General features: G+C 30.3%; 1 protein-coding gene across 4 annotated transcripts in view; it reads left to right on the forward strand.

Annotated features, from left to right (window-relative positions):
• Window positions 1-153: 153 nt before the first annotated feature.
• LOC130899857 (E3 ubiquitin-protein ligase RNF19A-like) overlaps window positions 154-15127 on the forward strand; it is a 33072-nt gene continuing 18098 nt past the window's right edge. For 2 of the 4 annotated variants that reach the window (XM_057810007.1, XM_057810008.1), the window contains exons 1-4: window positions 154-260; window positions 346-473; window positions 13303-13566; window positions 14207-14322. In XM_057810007.1, the coding sequence (XP_057665990.1) occupies window positions 13395-13566; window positions 14207-14322 (288 nt within the window). In that variant the 5' untranslated portion in view covers window positions 154-260; window positions 346-473; window positions 13303-13394. Of the gene's footprint in view, window positions 474-13302; window positions 13567-14206; window positions 14323-15127 lie in introns of all 4 variants that reach the window. The other 2 variants (XM_057810009.1, XM_057810006.1) reach the window with 2 other exon arrangements.

The raw sequence follows: 15127 nt of genomic DNA on the forward strand, positions 1-15127 counted from the left end.
CATATTTCTTTATCGTAAATATATTATGGATAAAAACTAAATATTTACAAAATGTAATATAAATACTATATTACTATCAGTATGGATAATTCTTATCTGATCATATTTAAACAAATAACTTCGTGATGTTTTAGTTCTTTTCAGTTTTATTTTGGAGAAAAGAGAAAGTGGTGGCAACGCTGTTGCATTTGTAACTGTCAGTTTTTCCTTGCCTTTCACATTTTCTAACATCAGTGTTCTGTGAATAGTGATATGTAAATGTACGTATTTTTCACGTCAAAATAACATCTCTCGAGAATATAAATAATTTTAGTGTACTAGTTATTGTGTTTATTGTTGTTTTAGCTTAATTCTATTTTAATATCATCAAATGGAATACAAACAAATCGTTTAAAGTGTATGTGCAGCTTTTATTGTTGATATTTGTGTACATATGTTTAAGTCTACTTCTTGCCACAACGAATTTAGTTAAGGTGAGTTTTTTATTATTTAATATTATAATTTATAGTTTATACACGAAAAGAACAATCGATCAATTATAATTTCTTCTATTATCTCTCGATTTTTATTTGGTAAAATGTATTTAAAATTGTTAATATTATTATATAATTCTAAAATAAATATTACCCATATTATAACCGATATATAAGCACAATATTACCCATTTTACAAAATTACGCCCTATTGAAAGGATTTTTAGTTCCCATATTGGAACAATTCCACTTTATCTAACTACTAATAATCTTATGTATTATAAAAGTTAAATATAGAATGTAACTGATTTAATCATCGCTGCATTAATGTAATTTTGAATCGTTGCACAAGTTTTTATATATATATATTTCAACTGCATATTGTTAATATTGAATAGAATTATTAACCTGTCCTCACATAAATAAACAGCAACAGTGTATTCCATTCACATTCCTATGAATATAATAGTGACCTTTAGATCGTAAATTTTCCACTTGTGCTTAGTATTTTTGATTAAATGTAACAATCTAATTATAAATTTGCTTATGAAGAAGCTTTGGGGTTCTTCTTTTCTCTTGATTTTATGGGTGATGTCGATCAGGAAAAACATTGATTTTTGGAGGTTAGAATTATAAGAAAATTAACTAGGTTTGTATGTAGAAAGGTTTTGGTTTTCATTTTGAGGCTATTATTTAGAGTAGTAATGAGGTAATTTCTTTATAAATCTATTTCCATGGTCTTGTATCTTCTTGGGACTACTTGTAATCGAAAAAAGGGAAGTTTATCCATTTCCGTCAGTAAAAATTCACAATTTGCTTGTGGAACTAATGTCAGTTTGATTATTGCATTCTGTACCTTCAGATATAGTGGTTTTATTTGCTTTTCGTACCAAATTCAAATATTTTCTTTGTCCACAACAATATTCCAATGTTAAAGTAACCCCAATTTCATAATAAAGATATACAGTACACTTCTTGGCTATTCGACAATGTTTAGTAACATTTAGGACACTATATGTTTAAAAAACAATCTCTTAGTGACATAACCTTTTACAAAACCCGAAAATTTTCATTTTTATGATAATTAGAAGCTTCGTTAGTTCATAAAATCCCAAAACTAACGTCTTGAAAGTTCAATTTATCTTAAAAAAGGAATAAATTAACCTAACCTCACTTTTTTTCAGATATTTCTGTAAGGACTCTCTTTAATTGTGGAAATTTATCAAAAAAAGTTGTTTGAAGTATTATTTGTACTCCATACCCCATTTAGTCCCCAAATTGGCTCAAATAAGGACACTTGGTTGGCCATTTTACGACAGTCATGTCTAAATATTTGGCAAAATAAAAACAATTATTAATTACCCCGTATACCGATTGAAAAATTTGCTTGGAACGTTATATTCTATTCCCTCGTTGTGTAATGTTCGTTTTAAAATTAACCTAACGACTATAAAACGAAATTATCGTCCTTGTATATTCATCCAGCATAACACTTTCCTTTTTATAATTTAATCATATATGCCTAAGTAGTTTGAAGGTTTCGTATACGTCGTTTAACTGCTAAATTTAAAATATCACTTCTACTTACCCCATATACAAGGTGTGTCAAAATAAAACGAATAGCAATACGGAAAAGGAATATTGGAAATATAATCCGCCATCTTTGAAACTTATAACGTTCAAGATGTGGTTTCAACTTTAACATCTATATCGATCACGGCCTATTTTAACACCTTTTAGACAACTTTGTTCGTATGTTACAAGTTTTGTAATCATTTTTTCGTTAATATTATGGTTCTTTTAGGGAATTAATTGAAAAAATCCTTTTATTAAATATTTAAACTTCTTTTTTTTGGTTTAGTGTTCCGTCCGTCTAATTTGAATAATCCCTGTATTAGATCTGCCACCTAGTAGGGAATTAAACCATATCCTATAAAAAATTTCCTATTGCCCCAAAAAATAACAAAGAAACAAACTTCCATGGACAAAGATAATAAAGTTATGGCGGATACACCGCAATGTCCATGTCCATTCACCCAAATGATACAAAATGTAACGAATAGTTATTTTCAGAAAATACAAATGACAAATATAGAATAGACAAAAAATAAATTAATTAAACAAAACGTAATAATGTTTGTACGTTTATAATTATGTCCAACTTCTGGTGAATTAATTGCAAAATTAATTTATTAAAAATGACAGCTTTATTTGCTTAGTGTTCCGTCCGTCTAATTGAACAACCCCACTATTACTATTAGATCTGTGAATTTTCACTTATCAGGGAACGAATCCCATGAAAAAAATTCGTTTTTCCCAAAAAACAACAATGAATCTTTATTGTATGAACAAATTCGCTGCTGGTTTTGTCGTCTCCATTTAATAAGAAGGAAAAGAAAGCTAAATATATATTTTAATTTACATTTAGCTTTATAATGATTCAGTAGTACATTAAAAAATATGGATAGAATGGGGATAATGGCGGACAATGTTGACATGTATGATGTCATAAGTGACCACTCGCTAATCGAAAAATAATATAAAATAAATTTCCATTTACAAGTTTTGACTATGTAAAAACTAAATGTTCTGCTATTTCAAAACCTTATCTGCAAACTAGTCATAATTTTATCGTACTAAATCTTGTATGTAATGCGTCATCGTAAACAACAGAACGCGGTATTGCCAAGTGTATTTTTTTTACGTTTTTCCCCTTAAGAGCCTAACGAATTTAACGTGTATTCATACTTCTTGGAATACTCAAATATCTAAATGATTCACACTAAAGTAAACACATTTCGATGTAGTGAAGTCATGCGCTAGATGAAGATGTCGAGGTTTTAATTTCTTTTGTTGTCTATAATTGGAGACGTTCTAAATACGAGGGTAGGTCGAAAATTCGAACATAATACGAACGTAAATTAGAAAAAAATTATTTTATTATGGTTATAAATGAGAAAGTTTTCCGTAACATTGTTGCCGCGTTTATTTACAAGCGGATTATTTACCACTATTATGTTTATCTCTAAATTATTGTCGTTTAGAAATTTTTTTGACACATTTCGTCATTAATCTTGTAAATACGAGGTCAATTTATAAAAATATCAATTAATTTTTATAAGAATGTGTTGTTGGAAACTTTTCCTCCTGAAATCGTTTTTTATTCATCGATTATTAACGAATAAAAGGAAAAAAAACGAGATTATTGTAATTATAAATAACGAGCTCGGAAATATTTAAATAATAAACATGTTTAGTCAATCGAACAGCGTATTTTATCAAGTTGTTTGTAAATATTTTGTATAAATACTCTGAACTTCAATTATTGCGAAGTTCAAGTTTGTAATATGATAAATACGTCGGAATTTTGAAAAGTTATCTTCTGTCAATTTATTTTCCTCTTCTTTCATATTCCATTATTCAAAAATAGTCGGCAATTATATGGTAACTGCGTAATCATAAAGGTAAAGACAAAGCTACAACGAAAAGAAGAACAAACCGCATTCACATTGTTGCCATACTTTTTATTTTTCTGGTAATATAACTATTTTAGTAATTTATCAATCGGTTGTTTCGTAAAAATGTGTTTTTGATTGGATATTGTTGAAATATTTGTTTTAACTTCATTTGCAAGTCTTGAAACACTTTTTTTCATTTTTTTTTCAACTTTTTTGTTATTAAAAAATTGTAACAGTCGTAATTTACGACGAAACAATTCGAAATAACCGAATAACCTTGCGTCGTTGTGTTGCAATTCGTTGGCATATTAGATAAATTAAAAATATCGTAATGAAATGTTTATTTTTAGCCATTGGAATAAGTATATAAGTTAAATAAACTATTCAATTTTATTCAATTTAAAAACGTTGTCGTTTTTCAAACTCTCTCGCTCGAGCTCGTCCACCTCGTCGTCCTCGGAAGGCTTCTACATTAGTCCGAATATAAGGAAATCGCAGGGAGATAAGTCTGGATTGTAGGGGGATTGTTCTAGATGACATCTTGCTTTAGGTTTAGTCTAGAGTGAAGAGACTGTCTCGTATTGCTTAAACCGCATCTAAAGGTCGTCAAAAATGTTTGGTTCGCCGTCGAAGACCGTGGGATTCATTATCGACGGTTTCGAGCGCCATCTTCGAACGCTTTGACACATTTGAGTACAGCAGACTTTGGATTTTCGAAAAACTAAAATCCCCAAACCGAGGGACCGTTTTTACTTGCTAATCATTGTTGTCTACGGACAGATCTAATTGATATTTTTCCCAAAAGTGGTCTAGGTTAATCTTGGTTGTCTATGGATAGGTATTCTTCGTCTAAATCTTGAATTACCAATAAGGATTATCATTATTATTGTTGAAATCCATACAGAACCACCTCTAGCATCGAAAATATCTTCTTCCCAGGATTCTGCGGATATTACGAGGATGCCTACGTCCCCCGGTAATGATCATCAATAGCTGTAGTTGTTCTACGGCCATTTTAAGTATATCAAACCCCCGCGCTGACGATTGTAGACCTCCAATCTGTTTGGCACGTCCAACTTATACTCCAGTGGACCCCTGGTGGTATTTTTGGGAATTTGGGCATTACATAATATTTTTAAACTTTCTGTTCATATTCCATGTAAATGCCTGAATCTAGTGATTTGATTTTTATATAAAAATAGATCGTTACGGAAGTTGATAAATGACAGATGTCTGTTATTTGCTTCCAAAAACTGTTTTTATCGAAAATGAACCATTTTTGTCTTTAGAAACTGTTTTTTTCCAAAAAGTAAACTGTCATTTGGTTCCAAAAACTGTTTTTTCCGAAAATCAACCATTTTTTGTCTTTAGAAACTGTTTTTTCCAAAAAGTAAACTGTCATTTGGTTCCAAAAACTGTTTTTTCCGAAAATCAACCATTTTTTGTCTTTAGAAACTGTTTTTTCCAAAAAGTAAACTGTCATTTGGTTCCAAAAACTGTTTTTTCCGAAAATCAACCATTTTTTGTCTTTAGAGACTGTTTTTTTCCAAAAAGTAAACTGTCATTTGGTTCCAAAAACTGTTTTTTCCGAAAATCAACCATTTTTTGTCTTTAGAAACTTTTTTTCCAAAAAGTAAACTGTCATTTGGTTCCAAAAACTGTTTTTTCCGAAAATCAACCATTTTTTGTCTTTAGAGACTGTTTTTTTCCAAAAAGTGAACTGTCATTTGGTTCCAAAAACTGTTTTTTCCGAAAATCAACCATTTTTTGTCTTTAGAAACTGTTTTTTTCCAAAAAGTAAACTGTCATTTGGTTCCAAAAACTGTTTTTTCCGAAAATCAACCATTTTTTGTCTTTAGAAACTGTTTTTTCCAAAAAGTAAACTGCCATTTGGTTCCAAAAACTGTTTTTTCCGAAAATCAACCATTTTTTGTCTTTAGAAACTGTTTTTTCCAAAAAGTAAACTGTCATTTGGTTCCAAAAACTGTTTTTTTTCGAAAATCAACCATTTTTTGTCTTTAGAAACTGTTTTTTCCAAAAAGTAAACTGTCATTTGGTTCCAAAAACTGTTTTTTCCGAAAATCAACCATTTTTTGTCTTTAGAAACTGTTTTTTCCAAAAAGTAAACTGTCATTTGGTTCCAAAAACTGTTTTTTCCGAAAATCAACCATTTTTTGTCTTTAGAAACTGTTTTTTCCAAAAAGTAAACTGTCATTTGGTTCCAAAAACTGTTTTTTTTCGAAAATCAACCATTTTTTGTCTTTAGAAACTGTTTTTTCCAAAAAGTAAACTGTCATTTGGTTCCAAAAACTGTTTTTTCCGAAAATCAACCATTTTTTGTCTTTAGAAACTGTTTTTTCCAAAAAGTAAACTGTCATTTGGTTCCAAAAACTGTTTTTTCCGAAAATCAACCATTTTTTGTCTTTAGAAACTGTTTTTTCCAAAAAGTAAACTGCCATTTGGTTCCAAAAACTGTTTTTTTCCGAAAATCAACCATTTTTTGTCTTTAGAAACTGTTTTTTCCAAAAAGTAAACTGTCATTTGGTTCCAAAAACTGTTTTTTTTTCGAAAATCAACCATTTTTTGTCTTTAGAAACTGTTTTTTCCAAAAAGTAAACTGTCATTTGGTTCCAAAAACTGTTTTTTCCGAAAATCAACCATTTTTTGTCTTTAGAAACTGTTTTTTCCAAAAAGTAAACTGTCATTTGGTTCCAAAAACTGTTTTTTCCGAAAATCAACCATTTTTTGTCTTTAGAAACTGTTTTTTTCCAAAAAGTAAACTGCCATTTGGTTCCAAAAACTGTTTTTTCCGAAAATCAACCATTTTTTGTCTTTAGAAACTGTTTTTTTCCAAAAAGTAAACTGTCATTTGGTTCCAAAAACTGTTTTTTTTCGAAAATCAACCATTTTTTGTCTTTAGAAACTGTTTTTTCCAAAAAGTAAACTGTCATTTGGTTCCAAAAACTGTTTTTTCCGAAAATCAACCATTTTTTGTCTTTAGAAACTGTTTTTTCCAAAAAGTAAACTGTCATTTGGTTCCAAAAACTGTTTTTTCCGAAAATCAACCATTTTTTGTCTTTAGAAACTGTTTTTTTCCAAAAAGTAAACTGTCATTTGGTTCCAAAAACTGTTTTTTTTCGAAAATCAACCATTTTTTGTCTTTAGAAACTGTTTTTTCCAAAAAGTAAACTGTCATTTGGTTCCAAAAACTGTTTTTTCCGAAAATCAACCATTTTTTGTCTTTAGAAACTGTTTTTTCCAAAAAGTAAACTGTCATTTGGTTCTCCAAAACTGTTTTTTCCGAAAATCAACGATTTTTTGTCTTTAGAAACTGTTTTTTCCAAAAAGTAAACTGCCATTTGGTTCCAAAAACTGTTTTTTCCGAAAATCAACCATTTTTTGTCTTTAGAAACTGTTTTTTTCCAAAAAGTAAACTGTCATTTGGTTCCAAAAACTGTTTTTTTCGAAAATCAACCATTTTTTGTCTTTAGAAAACTGTTTTTTCCAAAAAGTAAACTGTCATTTGGTTCCAAAAACTGTTTTTTCCGAAAATCAACCATTTTTTGTCTTTAGAAACTGTTTTTTCCAAAAAGTAAACTGTCATTTGGTTCCAAAAACTGTTTTTTTCCGAAAATCAACCATTTTTTGTCTTTAGAAACTGTTTTTTCCAAAAAGTAAACTGTCATTTGGTTCCAAAAACTGTTTTTTTTCCGAAAATCAACCATTTTTTGTCTTTAGAAACTGTTTTTTCCAAAAAGTAAACTGTCATTTGGTTCCAAAAACTGTTTTTTTTCGAAAATCAACCATTTTTTGTCTTTAGAAACTGTTTTTTCCAAAAAGTAAACTGTCATTTGGTTCCAAAAACTGTTTTTTTCCGAAAATCAACCATTTTTTGTCTTTAGAAACTGTTTTTTCCAAAAAGTAAACTGTCATTTGGTTCCAAAAACTGTTTTTTTTCGAAAATCAACCATTTTTTGTCTTTAGAAACTGTTTTTTCCAAAAAGTAAACTGTCATTTGGTTCCAAAAACTGTTTTTTCCGAAAATCAACCATTTTTTGTCTTTAGAAACTGTTTTTTTCCAAAAAGTAAACTGCCATTTGGTTCCAAAAACTGTTTTTTTCCGAAAATCAACCATTTTTTGTCTTTAGAAACTGTTTTTTCCAAAAAGTAAACTGTCATTTGGTTCCAAAAACTGTTTTTTTTTCGAAAATCAACCATTTTTTGTCTTTAGAAACTGTTTTTTTCCAAAAAGTAAACTGTCATTTGGTTCCAAAAACTGTTTTTTTCCGAAAATCAACCATTTTTTGTCTTTAGAAACTGTTTTTTCCAAAAAGTAAACTGTCATTTGGTTCCAAAAACTGTTTTTTTCCGAAAATCAACCATTTTTTGTCTTTAGAAACTGTTTTTTTCCAAAAAGTAAACTGTCATTTGGTTCCAAAAACTGTTTTTTTTCGAAAATCAACCATTTTTTGTCTTTAGAAACTGTTTTTTTCCAAAAAGTAAACTGTCATTTGGTTCCAAAAACTGTTTTTTTCCGAAAATCAACCATTTTTTGTCTTTAGAGACTGTTTTTTCCAAAAAGTAAACTGTCATTTGGTTCCAAAAACTGTTTTTTTCCGAAAATCAACCATTTTTTGTCTTTAGAGACTGTTTTTTTTCCAAAAAGTAAACTGTCATTTTGTTCCAAAAACTGTTTTTTTTTCGAAAATCAACCATTTTTTGTCTTTAGAGACTGTTTTTTTCCAAAAAGTAAACTGTCATTTTGTTCCAAAAACTGTTTTTTTTCGAAAATCAACCATTTTTTGTCTTTAGAGACTGTTTTTTTCCAAAAAGTAAACTGTCATTTGGTTCCAAAAACTGTTTTTTTCCGAAAATCAACCATTTTTTGTCTTTAGAGACTGTTTTTTTTCCAAAAAGTAAACTGTCATTTGGTTCCAAAAACTGTTTTTTTCCGAAAATCAACCATTTTTTGTCTTTAGAGACTGTTTTTTTCCAAAAAGTAAACTGTCATTTGGTTCCAAAAACTGTTTTTTTCCGAAAATCAACCATTTTTTGTCTTTAGAGACTGTTTTTTTCCAAAAAGTAAACTGTCATTTGGTTCCAAAAACTGTTTTTTTCCGAAAATCAACCATTTTTTGTCTTTAGAGACTGTTTTTTCCAAAAAGTAAACTGTCATTTGGTTCCAAAAACTGTTTTTTTCCGAAAATCAACCATTTTTTGTCTTTAGAGACTGTTTTTTTCCAAAAAGTAAACTGTCATTTGGTTCCAAAAACTGTTTTTTTCCGAAAATCAACCATTTTTTGTCTTTAGAGACTGTTTTTTCCAAAAAGTAAACTGTCATTTGGTTCCAAAAACTGTTTTTTCCGAAAATCAACCATTTTTTGTCTTTAGAGACTGTTTTTTCCAAAAAGTAAACTGTCATTTGGTTCCAAAAACTGTTTTTTTCCGAAAATCAACCATTTTTTGTCTTTAGAGACTGTTTTTTTCCAAAAAGTAAACTGTCATTTGGTTCCAAAAACTGTTTTTTTCCGAAAATCAACCATTTTTTGTCTTTAGAGACTGTTTTTTTCCAAAAAGTAAACTGTCATTTTGTTCCAAAAACTGTTTTTTTTCGAAAATCAACCATTTTTTGTCTTTAGAGACTGTTTTTTTCCAAAAAGTAAACTGTCATTTTGTTCCAAAAACTGTTTTTTTCCGAAAATCAACCATTTTTTGTCTTTAGAGACTGTTTTTTCCAAAAAGTAAACTGTCATTTGGTTCCAAAAACTGTTTTTTCCGAAAATCAACCATTTTTTGTCTTTAGAGACTGTTTTTTCCAAAAAGTAAACTGTCATTTGGTTCCAAAAACTGTTTTTTCCGAAAATCAACCATTTTTTGTCTTTAGAGACTGTTTTTTTCCAAAAAGTAAACTGTCATTTGGTTCCAAAAACTGTTTTTTCCGAAAATCAACCATTTTTTGTCTTTAGAGACTGTTTTTTCCAAAAAGTAAACTGTCATTTGGTTCCAAAAACTGTTTTTTCCGAAAATCAACCATTTTTTGTCTTTAGAGACTGTTTTTTCCAAAAAGTAAACTGTCATTTGGTTCCAAAAACTGTTTTTTTCCGAAAATCAACCATTTTTTGTCTTTAGAGACTGTTTTTTTCCAAAAAGTAAACTGTCATTTGGTTCCAAAAACTGTTTTTTTCCGAAAATCAACCATTTTTTGTCTTTAGAGACTGTTTTTTTCCAAAAAGTAAACTGTCATTTTGTTCCAAAAACTGTTTTTTTTCGAAAATCAACCATTTTTTGTCTTTAGAAACTGTTTTTTTCCAAAAAGTAAACTGTCATTTGGTTCCAAAAACTGTTTTTTCCGAAAATCAACCATTTTTTGTCTTTAGAGACTGTTTTTTTCCAAAAAGTAAACTGTCATTTGGTTCCAAAAACTGTTTTTTTCCGAAAATCAACCATTTTTTGTCTTTAGAGACTGTTTTTTCCAAAAAGTAAACTGTCATTTGGTTCCAAAAACTGTTTTTTCCGAAAATCAACCATTTTTTGTCTTTAGAGACTGTTTTTTCCAAAAAGTAAACTGTCATTTGGTTCCAAAAACTGTTTTTTCCGAAAATCAACCATTTTTTGTCTTTAGAGACTGTTTTTTCCAAAAAGTAAACTGTCATTTGGTTCCAAAAACTGTTTTTTTCCGAAAATCAACCATTTTTTGTCTTTAGAGACTGTTTTTTTCCAAAAAGTAAACTGTCATTTTGTTCCAAAAACTGTTTTTTTTCGAAAATCAACCATTTTTTGTCTTTAGAGACTGTTTTTTTCCAAAAAGTAAACTGTCATTTTGTTCCAAAAACTGTTTTTTTTCGAAAATCAACCATTTTTTGTCTTTAGAGACTGTTTTTTTTCCAAAAAGTAAACTGTCATTTTGTTCCAAAAACTGTTTTTTTTCGAAAATCAACCATTTTTTGTCTTTAGAGACTGTTTTTTTCCAAAAAGTAAACTGTCATTTGGTTCCAAAAACTGTTTTTTTTCGAAAATCAACCATTTTTTGTCTTTAGAAACTGTTTTTTCCAAAAAGTAAACTGTCATTTGGTTCCAAAAACTGTTTTTTCCGAAAATCAACCATTTTTTGTCTTTAGAAACTGTTTTTTCCAAAAAGTAAACTGTCATTTGGTTCCAAAAACTGTTTTTTCCGAAAATCAACCATTTATGTCTTTAGAGACTGTTTTTTCCAAAAATTTTTTGAAAAATTTATGGACAAAATTGAATGTATTTCAGTATTTTTCTTATGAATATTATGGTTCGATTTATATATAATCAAACTTTGAACGTACGGTTTTTCAACCCGATTTAATTGCCGTCGCGTGTGCGATACGCTTTAGCGATTTACCACTTTACCGCGAAACGTGAACAATCAAATTTCCACAATGTTAACGGTTAATTTAGCGAAATTGTCAACGTCTCTCGGTTATTATTAGAAAAAAAAAATCGTCAAACTTGTTTTTCATACTGACGGAGGTGGCAGCCGTTATCAGTAAACGTTTAGTCACAAATTACACGTAGAAAAGTAAACTCTGAGTGCTCAACAATAACTTAGGTGAGTTCTGTACGTAAATAAAAATAATTTTGATCGGAGGAGAATTTTTCTTATTATAATTATATATATACACAAATTTTTCAACGTTCGTTCGTTCCGAACGGATTGAAATAATTGACACCGGCTGCGAAGGACACTCGATATTAAAAATACGCCGATCAACTGAATTTCAATATAAACAAATGACCATTTCCGCATACCATGTTAAAACAATACCGATAAAGATTGATTTGAATGTTTAATATCCGCGTAAAAAATTTTATCCATCTACGAAAATGGCCTAACAAAAATTAAACCGAAAAACACTTTTCCCGGCGACGTTTAATAAATTTATAACAAGAATCGTCATCACCCCTTCAAATTGGACCACCGATCGCCATTATTTCAAATATGGAAACATAAATTAATCCCAGGGGACTAAATCCAGGGAATTATGTGGATCTGGTGCATTGTCTTGTTGAAACAATATTTTCTTGTGCTTGATTCTTGGTTGGAAATACCTCATTTTATCGTGATTACCCCATGAAATACCTAATTTTATCGTCAATACCTAATTTTATCGTCAATACCTCATTAAATACCCCATTTTATCGTCAATACCTCATTAAATACCCCATTTTATCGTCAATATCTCATTAAATACCTCATTTTATCGTTAATACCACACGAAATACCTCATTTTATCGTCAATACCTCATTAAATACCCCATTTTATCGTCAATACCTCATTAAATACCCCATTTTATCGTCATTACCTCATTTTATCGTCAATATCTCATTAAATACCTCATTTTATCGTTAATACCACACGAAATACCTCATTTTATCGTCAATACCCCACGAAATACCCCATTTTATCGTCAATATTTTATTAAATACCTCATTTTATCGTGATTACCCCATGAAATACCTTATTTTATCGTCATTACCTCATTTTATCGTCTATATCTCATTAAATACCTCAGTTTATCGTGATTACTCAACGAAATACCTCATTAAATACCTCATTTTATCGTCAATACCCTATTAAATACCTCATTTTATCGTGATTACCCCATGAAATACCTAATTTTATCGTGATTATCACACGAAGTACCTCATTTTATCGTGATTACCCCATGAAATACCTCATTTTATCGTCATTACCTCATTTTATCGTCAATACCTCATTAAATACCCCATTTTATCGTCAATACCTTATTAAATACCTCATTTTATCGTGATTACCCCGTGAAATACCTCATTTTATCGTGATTATCACACGAAGTACCTCATTTTATCGTGATTACCCCATGAAATACCTCATTTTATCGTCATTACCTCATTTTATCGTCAATACCTCATTAAATACCCCATTTTATCGTCAATACCTTATTAAATACCTCATTTTATCGTGATTACCTCGTGAAATACCTCATTTTATCGTCAATACCTTATGAAATACCTCATTTTTTGAAATGCCTACTATATCTGGTAGATGTTCCAGTGGATTTTGCTCAATATTTCTGGAGTCGTTACCTCATTTGATCGACCAAAGCGATGTTGGGTTGCTGCTACTCAATATTAAACTATTTTACCAGTTTCGTTTCTTCGGTGTTTGTCCCCTAGATGGCGATCCTCCCCATAGACGGCAATTTAAACGGTTAAAAATTGAAGATCCGATCGAGGAAAATACTTTTTATCACGTTGTACATTCTTATCTTTATTGTACGTCGCATAATTATCGATGAATCGTACCCGGAACGTGTTTTTTATTTCTCTCGAGTTTTATTATTTTCTTCTTCTTCTATTTCAGAAAAAACAATACGAACTTCAATATGTGTTCGATACAACATTGACAAAGAGGAATTTGAAACGTTTACAAAACATAATATATATGTACGTATAATGAAAGGTTCTACAGAAAACGACGTAACGCCCTGCGTAGCCGCCGGTCAGCGTAAAAAAAGATTCCCCGGCCGATGGTCGTTGCGACATCTCATTTATTCTAGTCCGATTTTAAATAGAAGAAGAGGTCAGACAACGTCCGGTCCATCGAAAACTTTCGCCAAAAAAGATGGTGAGTACATAGAATATTTCGTTTCGGTATACATTCGATTTCAATCCCCTCCTCGATAGGGCACATCTTAAACTACCGATAAGGATCCTTATTATTATTGTTAAAATCCATACAGCATCGAAAATATCTTCTTCCCAGGATTCCGCGGATATTACGAGGATGCCTACGTCCCCCGGTAATGATCATCAATAGCTGTCGTTGTTCTACGGCCGTTTTAAGTATCCGAATTTTGAAAAATATTTGAGATATTCAATTATTTCGGTATTAAGGATTAGCATACTAAAAAAAAACGACGAAAATATTATAAAAACGTTCAAAATTTCGCGTAAATTGTACCTGATTGTTTCCGCCAGATGTCAACACCGATTGAGCTGCAAGTCGGTATAAATATCTAAAATATGACGACCGGGCAATTTGGGGCGTCTTCATGAAGAATTTTCGTGAGAAATTCGAAGATTTTCTTTCACAAAATGCACCATCCGCCGTATTCTCCCGATATTTCCCCTCGCGATTTTGATCTCCTTGGCAAGATTACGTTGTAGACGCGCATTTTTTTGTCTGGCGAGTAGTAGAATTTCCGAAAATTATGTTGTAATTTCGAAAAATTTCCCCAAAATTTTAGTAACAAAAGTTTTATTAGGTAAAGACGTACCGAGCGGCAGTAGATCAGGTAATAGTTCAAAAGAAAACGACAAACACCACGTGGAGATCCACCAAGCGACTAGCAGGACTTCGGTGTATACTACAAGCACGAAGGTAAATTTTTCCATCGAAAATTATTATATAATGTTCATCTTTACGTGTATCACCTGTATATAGATTTTTTTTCTCGATAATTCGCCTTGAAGGTAAATTTTTTTAAAAGTATTTAATCACCGCGCTTCGCTCTATACGATTCATTTTGATACTCAAGTTGCTAGCGTCGATTTTTAAATGGATCATCCCTCGTAATTCCAATAAAATATAACAAAATATATGAACGTTCCGATATATACATTTGGTTACTTTATTTAATCCAGATTTAGGCCTTTTAATTCTTTTTCATCAATACTTCATGAAATACCTCATTTTAACATCAATACACCACGAAAAACCTCATTTTATCGTGATTACCCTACGAAATACCTCATTTTATCGTCAATACCTTATGAAATACCTCATTTTATCGTTAAACCACACGAAATACCTCATTTTATCGTTAAACCACACGAAATATTTCATTTTATTGTGATTACCCTACGAAATACCTCATTTTATCGTGATTACCCCACGAAATACCTCATTTTATCGTCAATACCTTATGAAATACCTCATTTTATCGTTAAACCACACGAAATACCTCATTTTATCGTCAATACCCTACGAAATACCTCATTTTATTGTGATTACCCTACGAAATACCTCATTTTATCGTGATTACCCTACGAAATACATCTTTTATCCTGATTACCCCACGAAATACCTCATTTTATCGTCAATACCTCATTTTAACGTTAATATCACACGAAATACCTCATTTTATCGTGATTACCCTACGAAATACCTCATTTTATCGGGATTA

Source organism: Diorhabda carinulata, chromosome 12 (genome assembly GCF_026250575.1).
Source record: "Diorhabda carinulata isolate Delta chromosome 12, icDioCari1.1, whole genome shotgun sequence".
Taxonomy (NCBI): Eukaryota; Metazoa; Arthropoda; class Insecta; order Coleoptera; family Chrysomelidae; genus Diorhabda; species Diorhabda carinulata.